The sequence below is a fragment of the Miniopterus schreibersii genome (genome assembly GCF_964146895.1).
Source record: "Miniopterus schreibersii genome assembly, chromosome: 12".
NCBI classification, from domain to species: Eukaryota; Metazoa; Chordata; class Mammalia; order Chiroptera; family Miniopteridae; genus Miniopterus; species Miniopterus schreibersii.
Window position 1 is genome coordinate 25,616,541 of NC_138112.1, and position 9,969 is coordinate 25,626,509.

Genomic DNA, 9,969 nt, shown 5'->3' on the forward strand with positions numbered 1-9,969 from the left:
AGTTTTAAAAACTTCAGTATAATAGATTTTAACATAGAACAGCTCACAGTATTTTTTTGTGATTTTTAAGTGGTATTGGTCCATTTCTCTTTCCCTTTCATAGGCCAGTTTATTCATACATGACTTGAGCCCGTACGTGCTGACAGGCCCTGTGTAAGATGCTGGCAACACTCCAAGTACATAAAAGTGCCACTTCTGCTCTCAAGAAGTTTACTATCTAGTGAGAAGGCACATTCCTGAAAACCTCTTCAATCGTGCATAGTAACAGCCAGTGTAGTGGACTGCGAGGCAAGCACCTGTGAATCACCCGCTCGAACTAGCTCAGGTGGGAGGTAGGCCATTGGTCAGAGAAGGCACATGAGGTGCATAATGTCAGGACGTTGCCCTCACGGGTCAGGCCCATTTTTCCAACTTTTTTTTTTTTTTTTTTTTTTAACATATCTTTATTGATGTCAGAGAGAGGAAAGGAGAGGGAGAGAGAGATAGAAACATCAATGATGAGAGAGTCATTGATCGAGCCCGCAACTCGGGCATGTGCCCTGACCGGGAATCGAACCCCAATCGCCTGGATCCCAGGTCGACGCTCAACCGCTGAGCCACGCCTGGCTGGGCATTTTTCCAACTTTGTTATTAGCATTATCTCACTCTACTCTGTTGAAATCATAGGAGAAGAAATACATGAACTTCATTTTGGGCTGGGCTCAGAAAAATGGAATAAGGTAAAATTGTGGGGAGCACCACTTAGGTATAAGAGTAAAAATCCACAAGTGTAATACAAAATCACTTCATAACTACCTCTAATCCCCACCTCACCCCGCCATCCACAAACACTCCCATAGGTACCACCACTACTCCTGATCAGTAGCTGCCAAACTTTTTAAAAGATTTTTTATTGATTAGAGAGAGAGGAAGGGAGGGAGAGAGAGAAGCGTCAATGTGAGAGCAATACACAGGCAGTCCATCTGTGCATCCTGCGCACCCCCTCCTGGGGATCGAACCTACAACCCAGGCACATGCCCTGACCAGGAATCGAACCACCAACCTTTCTGTGCATGGACGATGCCCATCCAACGGAGCCACACTGGCCAGCGCAGTAGTTGCCGAATTTTGCAAAGAGGAACACCAGCCCAGCAAGACAGAGCAGGAGATGAGTTCTGTGATCAGAGAAGTTTATGAAACTCGTTCTGTGCTTGGAGATGAGACGAGAGGAAAGGGGAGCTGCTTGCTTTCCTCTAGCCTTCCTCTGACAACCTGCCTTTTCCTGATTCACGTTATCGCTGCAGACCTTTACCCTCCGACCCGAGTTCTGACAGGTTGCTTTGCTTCCCCGTATGTGCTCCCACCAGGATGCTAATCCTCTCCTCCATTTAATGCAATAATTTTAAATGCAAGCCCCATTCTGCGAACATTTAGGACTCTGAGGAATCCTGTGAAAAAGAAACACTTTGGAATTATTTATAACTTAACATTTCATGAAATTATTTAACCATAAGATGCCTTTTTATCCTATACTATTTTATGTAACTTCAGAGCCCACTTTGAGATATGTTACTGTAACAAAGAAATATGTTTCTCTCTCCAAACATTCTCTTTTTTTTTAATTTTCAACCGAGGATATGCTTGATTTTAGAGAGAGGAAGGGAGGCAGAGAGAGAAACATTGATCAGTTGCCTCCCAACCAGGGATCGAACCACAACCTAGGCATGTCCTCTGACCGGGAATCAAACCCGCAACCTTTTTGGTGCACGAGACTATGCTCCAACCAACTGAGCCACCGGCCAGGGCCAAACATACTTATATATAGCTTAATAATATTAATGCAATGTAGTGTTTCCCAAGTGTTATTTTTTTTTCAAGGCCTATTGTACGCCAACACTGTTGCCGCGTTCTTTCCCAGATCTCATCTCGTTTTATGCGTATCCTCAACAACTTTATGAAGCTGACATTATTTTTATCACAGATTATAGGTAAAGATACTGAGGTTGGGAGGGAGATTATGGTGACTTCCCTGAGGTCACACAGCTAGCAATCAGCAGAGCTAGGCTAATTCTGAGTCCTTCCACTGCACCTTTCCTCTTAAGTAATCAAATGCACAAATAATTAAAATTCAAGATGACCAGAAGATTCTGAAACTGGGAAGTATACCTGAATTACATCTAAAAGTTCAAAGCAGAATAAAATGAAATCCTTGTGAATCAGATGTCAGTAGCTAAACACTTCCAAATGAAGTGGTTACATGAATTGTCAGGGGAATCACTTCATAAATTATGTAATTGTCTAACCACTACGTTGTACACCTGAAACTAATGTAAAATAATGTTGAATGTCAACTGTATTTGAAAAATAATGTATTTTTTAAAACCTTTAAACTTTTTTAAAAAAAATAAAAAGAAAACTAGATGAGATATGCCCGCTCTGGATGGTCAGGGGATCCACCGATAGAGATGAGTAAAAGTAACCTAAGCAAAGTACCTCAAGGGAGTGACCTGTGGTTTAGTTCGGTTGGAATACAGCCAAGTAAGGGGAGCCAGTGGAGATGAGACAGGACAGTTGAGTTGGGACCATATTGGTTGGCCGTCAGTTTAGTGATCTGGACTGATTCTGAGTGGGCAATGTGAGCCAACAAAGTCTTTTTAGACTTGGAATTAGGAACGAGGTAAGACTGTAGCTACACTTAAATTAGAGTCATCAGGAGACAGTCTAGAAGGAATATATAAGGTGATTGCCATGGTGAACAAATGGAGGCATGTGACCGAAGAAGGGACTACATAAGACCTGACCTGACCTAGGATGAAGTGTCACAGTGATTGTGAGAAGGGAGCACATCACCGTCATTATCTCTAGGCAGAGGCCTGGACTAATAAGGTCACCTAAGAGCTGATTCCATCACATATTAAAGCAAGGAGTATAAAGACTGATGAACAGTGCCTGGTCCGTGGGAAGTGCTCAGTGACTATTTGCTGAATAATAAATGACTTCATTTAGTTACATGATACATATTTCAATATTACATGATAAGAACTTCAAATTGATGTATCACCTCTTTCTTTGCTATTAAAAGTTTGTAGAATGAAAAAAAGGATGGTGTTAGTCCACATCAGGAAGAAATAAATTATATAGCACGTGCTAAGGGAGATAATTCAGGCTAAAAATGACTTGTTATCTGACTCTGGAATTTAGGAGTTTGGCATCAGGGATTTGGTAGGGAGAGGGAGATTAGGTTCTAGAGTTGAAGCCAGAGTTCTGGTAGGTAGCTAGTATCATGACATTCCAAATATAAAAAGGTAATTAAAAATAGATTTGTTTAGTCTTATCAACACATCTATTTTTACACATAGTTTTTGTTCCTATGTTTTCACTCAAACAGTGTTTTTCTAACAGTGGTGGCAGAGTTTATGCTGTCTGGGAACTTTCAGAGAGTTGGTCATTCTTAGGACCTGGTTTGTATGAATCATACTCTTCACTTCCTTTCATGGAAAAAGTGTGACATGTGCAAAACCTTGGGCTTTGGGTTCAGGCAGACTTCACTTGAGCGCTTACAGGTTGTTGGCCATAGACTCTAAGAAGTGAGCAAGGAGAAGAAAAAGAGAAAATATGGAAGCTTCTGGGATGGAAGTTGGAAGCCAGATTCTGCCCCTTACTGAGACCTTGATGTCATTAAACCTCCCTGAACCTCACTTCTTTTCTCAACTGTAAAATGAGAGCAGCAAAACTAGCAAAACGTTTGGCACTTATGTGTTCAATAAACATATGCTGAATCTTAGAGTTAGGACTTTAAAACCCCTGTTCTGTGCAAGACTTCTTAGAGTGGTGCTGTTATCCAGGGGGCCATCTGCTCTAATTAAAATGTCACAGGGCTGAGGAATTTAGTGCCCTAACCTCAGAGCCTCTGGTACACTTGGTGTTTTGTTTGAGTTGATGCATTTGGAAAGATTAGGGGACGATGAATTCTTTGCCAGGTTCTAACTAGGCAGAGGTGAAGGTTTCCTGCTAGAATATTTTTGCTCTCTGGCACCAGGGGTTAGAGATGAAATAATTTGCCACCAGACAGATGTTCCAAAGAGCTAATTTAAAAAATGACAATTTCCCAAGACCTCAACTAGTTAGATTTATATGCCTTTATCTACAGGAAGATCAGAATCAGTGCAGCTTAAAATCACTGTATTAAATGATATCTCCAGAAAGTTCACTATTGAACTAAAAAGGTGTGCCTACAAAGATATTCCTAATTATACAACTATGTCTCAAACATGGATGCACATTTTAAGAATTGGAGAACCTTTTAAAAAAAACAAAAACCATACTGGGCCCCATTCTGGATAAATTATAACAATGTCTGGGAGGAGAGCCCTGGTACTTACTATTTTTAACTTTCCAAGTGAATTGAATATGCACCCAGTATTGAGACCTACTGATTTATAAATAAAATTTATTTTAATAGCTGTTTTAATCCTGGGAGACACTGTAAGGTAATGTATGGGAGCTGGATAGGAAGTGGAGTTGGGCCAGGCTTGGTTGACAGATTGGCCAATATCTTGTTCTGCTCTGGGCATAATGTTAAAGGTTAAAGTCTCCTTTCCTTTAAAATATGGCTGTTAACTCTTTAACAGGTTTTTTGAGGGTTGAATGGGAACATAATTTCATAAGTAAAGCACCTGCTATATGCCCAGCATAGACACTCAATAATAACCACCATTTGTTTTTACTGAAGTGCTTTATTAGGAATTTCAAAGCCTGTTGCTCAGGCATGCTTATTGATATAAACGAAAAGGTTCTGAGCAGAGGCACAAAGATCAGCACACATCAACCTAAAGCAGTCAGCACGTCTTTCCAAAATTCCAAATATGTAAATAAGTCACAGTCGGATTCAGTCTAAGTGTACCTCTCTTGGAACTCATAGAATGTGTGAATTTCCTTCTTAGCCAAAAATGCTCCTAGAGATGGTGTTACTACTCTCTAGAATAAACACAAATAAAAATTCCCAGGTAGTATTTCGCACTTACGTCAGCAGTTCTGTTTCTTCACAGTCACCTGCAAATTGTGCGCTTGGCTGTGTCTGCTTGGGCGCCTAGCAGCTCAGTCATCTAATTATGTTGCGGTGTAACTGCCCCTGTGGTGGTCTGCATCTGTTGTTCTGTCAGGCAGGGCTTGAGGAACCATGCTGGCCTTGGACAGAGGGGAGTGGGAAGCTAGCTCTGTATTGCTCTTCCTTCTCCTGGTCTAGGCGCTTGGCTGTGATTTCAGTGGTGTGTAAAAGGACCAGCAATAGGAACCAGCCTTGCCTGAGGCCCTGACTGCATGCTCCTACCCTGTTTATGCTGGAAACACCTGCCTTGCCCATGCCGTTCTTATATTTATTTGGGGTAATATTTTCTGGGGGAACTGAGACAGGGTCTGGCTCTAAACACTATACACCTTGCTTTTCGTAGTAAGCATATGGTGAATATTAGTGTCTACTCTCCTCACTGGGCTCCCAGCTGGCCCTACCACCTCCTGTTGTGTGTCTTGGAGTCAGCCACTTCCCCCTTCCCAGTCTCAGTGCCCTCAGCTGCAAAACGAAGGCACAGAACACACACATGATCGTGTTCTGATATGGTTAAAGGAGAAGACTATATAGGTAACATTTATTGAATGTGTCTTCTATGCCCTTGTCTAAGTATTTGTCTAAACATTTCACATGTGCTCAGTATTAACATTATTAACTTACAATCACATATAAAATAGATCTCTTAGTTCCCTTTTTACAGATGAGGAAACTGAGGCAAGGAATGGTAAAGGAATATTTCCAAGGTTATACAAACAGAAAGTGAGGGAGCTGAGATGAGTCTGGCTTCAGCCTGTGCTCTAAACATTATCCACCAGGCCTTTCTGTAATTAGTATGTGGTAAGTATAGTGGTGCGTAATGGGTTTGCTCTTCTTTCTGGCTTCCTCTTGAAATCTCTAATCTGAAATAGGTATGCCACCGCGATCAGCACCATGGTACACGTGAGAGGTATTTACTGAATGCTTACTGATAGATTAAGTAATAAAACTGAGTGCTAAGCATCTGTATAGTTTTGTCTAGTAATGGATTTGTATTGTATTGTGTTTATTGACACTTCACCTGCAAAACAACCTCAATGACTCAATGACTACCTGGCCAACTTAGCATTCAGGTCTCTACAGTGATCTGGCTCAAGATGCCATTTCTAACCTTATTATGCCCTTGCTATTTCCATAAACCTTGCTGATATATAAGCTCAGTCGAGGACAGGACTTATTTTATTGTATTTACCTTTGTACGTCTAGTACTTAGTGGGAATCTAAATAATATTAATGAATGAATGAATATGGCTCGGTCGCCATGAACTGCCACTTTGTTCCTATACGCACTCTAACAGCAGGCACTGCCACTCCCTGGCTTTGATGGGACTAGACATGGTCCCAAGTTCTAGTTCTGACATAAACTAGCCTTTACTCAGTATGTTAACCTTCACAAATAATTCCATCAGTTTCATCTTACCTTTTACTAAAATGATCTGGCTGGGCTACCACTAATTGGGCTTAGGTTTTAGTTGTTTTTCTCATAATGATGATGGATTTTTATTGATTTGTCCACACCACATTTCACTCTCCTCATTATTAGATTTTGCCACTTTGCCTATGAATGAAAGAAAACCCCTTTGAACTGGCATCTTAGTATGTGAGTGGGGGTTTAAAAATACGACTGCCAAATCTAACTTACTTATAAAGGAGTGCCCTTTTTAATGCTTAAAACTAGACTTTCCTGTCATAGAAACATGTTTTTCTTCTAACGTGTGAAGGAGAAAGGAACTAAGATTCATTTAGCACCTCTTTCTTGGGCCTAATGCTGCAGTAAAAACTTTTGTTATTATGCGATCTTCAAAACAATCTTGAAAAGGAATATAGCTTAGGCAAGACCCAGCCTTTGATGTCAGAAAGACTGGGTCTCGGTTCTGGCCCTCCATCCCACCCACTACACCATCTTGGGAAGTCTCTTAATCTCTCTAAACATCACTTTTATTCTCTGCAAACTGATGTGATGATATCTCATGTTTGGCATTTGGGAAGGGATTTTGTTGCCTCTTTTTCCAACACACAAGAAATATCCAAATGGGAACCAAAGTATTGGTTTAGCAATGACTGGGCAAGCACCCCATAACCCCTAAAATGTGAGACTTATTTAGGGAAGTGTGCTGGCCCAGGAGGCCAGGGCCTAGAAGGCTAAATGAGGCTTCATTCACATCCCCACTTTCCTTGAATCTGAGACATCAGAGGACCTGGTCCTGGCTTCCAGTTGGTCACATAAACAAGTGGTTGGACTCAGAGGAAAGATCTGAGCTGGGCATGGCCCTGCCTTGGCCAGATTACTGCCTGGGAGCAAGTAGTTCAAGTGTGCCCACTGGGCATGACACCAGGAAGAGGAGTGGCAGGAGGCATGCGAAGCATGGGACCCTGCACAGCAGAGGACAGGGTGGAAGTAAGCTGTTCTCTATGGACCAGCTTCCGCAGCATGAGGCAGGTACTTGAGCTGAAGGTAGACAGGCCCCTCCCCACCTCCACCCCAACAATAACAACAGAATCGCTAAGAACAGGAAACAAATCTTGGGATTAAAAAAAGATTATGTAGCCCTGGCCACTGTGGCTCAGTCAGGCGAGCATCGTCCCAGGCACCGCAAGGTTGCCTGTTCAATTCCAGGTCAGGTTACATGCCCAGGTTGCAGGTTCAGTCCCAGTAGGGGTGGATTCGGGAGGCAGCCGATTGGCGTTTCCCTCTCGCATCGATGTTTCTTTCTCTCTCTCTCCCTTTCCCTTCTTCTCTCTCTCAAAAAAAAAAAATTTAAAAATATTTTTTAAAAAGTGATTATGTATATAAAATGCCTAGCACATTCACACTGTGAAAGCACCAATGATCACTACATCCGGTAAGCGGAAGCAATTTTTATTAGATAAGTCTTATCATCCAGATGATTGTATAGAGGAAGAAAGAAGAGACTCAGAGATATGAATTCTGGTCTCATAAAAAACCAATAAGAACAACATCACAAAAACTATACCTTGTTTTAGATTTAGAAACCCCCAGAAGCACTTTTATTAAGGCTCTGTAAGTGGGAGAAAATAACCAGGCTGTTGTCTGCAACTTGAAAAGTCACCCTAAGCTTTCATAGCAGGTGAACTCAGGGCTGAGCTTGAAGAATGGGGAACATGCTAATGAATATTACATGCAGTGCCATTCGGCATCAGCCATAAATTCCATTTGCAAACCATCACTACCTCTTACATTTTCCATGTAATATGACTTCATGCAGTGATCTCAAAATATATCAGCAACTTTGACACAAATTAGGGCTAAGTAGTTACAGTTTGGATTAGACAGCAAAGTTTTATAGTAAAGCAACTTGACAAGGGAGCCCCTTATCTCTTGACATTGAGTAAGAGGAAACACATCAGAGAGGTTTCTACAAATTGTGATAAAAACAGTCCAATTTGACTGTACTGAAGATCACGGTTTTGGGTTTGGTACCCTGGAAGTAAGTATTTTGCAATATTATGTTATAGTGTAAGAGTATGAGAAAAATGAGAAAATTGCCCTCTAACTTACATTCAACTTACTAAGTGAGTCTACGAAACACTATTTCTTGTATGTGAGAAAACAAAATAAATATTTGTACCTTCGTGAAGGTCTAAAAAGTAAAGTGCTTTGCAAGAATAAATGAAAGTGAGGGGAACAGAAAGAGGATTCGTAGATAAGATATAGGAAGGGATGTTTGACTGAATTGCTGAAAATACAGCCCTCTGTCACATGAAGTTCTCTCCTCCAGTATTATTTATAATATTGAATAATAAATGCTGTTCTGTTTTGTTTTTCCCTTTAGGAAAATATAAACATCGATGAAGCCTCCAGATGCCTGGTGAAACACATTCTTGCAAATGAGTGTGACCTGATGGAGTCCATTGAGCCAGACATCGTGAAGCCCCACCTCACGTCGCCCAGGGTTGTCAGCTGCTCCAGCTGTGCCAAATCTTAGTGGGCTTCTTTGCTGGCATATGGTGGAAATAACCCCATCATCTCATAAATTGTGCCTCAATTTTTACCATTTGGGAAAATGTCATGATAGGGACACACACGTGGCAAGCCAAAGATCTATGCCTGTATCTTTCCTATACGAGAGAAATAGCAAATGTTCTTTTAATGTTTTTTTTCCCCCAGCATCAGCACTGTGTTTACAAGCAGTTACAATATTTAGTGTGTTAAAAAATCCTGTCTTGTAGCTGACCACAATTCTGCAGGACCAGAGTGGGCTGAGCTATTTGCTTCTTTGAATTAGTCAAGGCCTCAGGTTTTAAAGAGAAAGGAGAGAATAGCAGACTGGCTGGCAGGTTAAGCATTGGCTTTCGCTTTACCTCTGATATTTTTGCCCAGATTTCAATACATTCTCTGCTGCCCTAACTGGCCTCTTAAGCTGAAATGGTCTTTCCTCCAGAGATGACCTGCATTCTCAACAAACCTAAGGGTTTTCTCTGATTTAGCTCATCGGAGTCATGCATACAGGCTTCCTGTGCTTTCGTTGCTTTTGTTGTTACTTGCCATGCCCTGAATGTTGGTTGCACTGAAAAATGTATGAAAAAGATCTGCCCTGTTTGTGCCTTTTTGTTAGCTTCCTCTGACTCATGCTATGGGACTCTGTACATGTAATATATATTGTATATATTTTCACAAGTGAAAAATAAAACATTAACAGATGCTGTTTCCTTATTTCTGAAAGTGCTTCACTTTTCTTAGTATTGTGAGCTTTTTTTTGACTGTGTATCCATGGTTCTCAAGACTCATTTCTAAAATTCTGTTTCGAAGAGGAGATTGGAAGTGTGCATTTAATGGAACTCCTGGGCACAATTAAAACAGATGAGTCTATTCCATCTGTATCTACTGTTCATATCGACATTTAGGCCAAGAAAGTAAGTAGTGT

At 41.1% G+C, this 9,969-nt stretch overlaps 1 protein-coding gene across 1 annotated transcript in view; it reads left to right on the plus strand.

Annotated features, from left to right (window-relative positions):
• The window catches only part of RAB38 (RAB38, member RAS oncogene family), a 45,171-nt gene extending 35,413 nt beyond the window's left edge, over positions 1-9,758 (plus strand). Inside the window, exon 3 of the mRNA XM_081154298.1 lies at positions 8,878-9,758. Coding sequence (XP_081010424.1) covers positions 8,878-9,030 — 153 coding nt within the window. The 3' untranslated portion in view covers positions 9,031-9,758. The remainder of the gene's footprint in view (positions 1-8,877) is intronic.
• Positions 9,759-9,969: the final 211 nt, after the last annotated feature.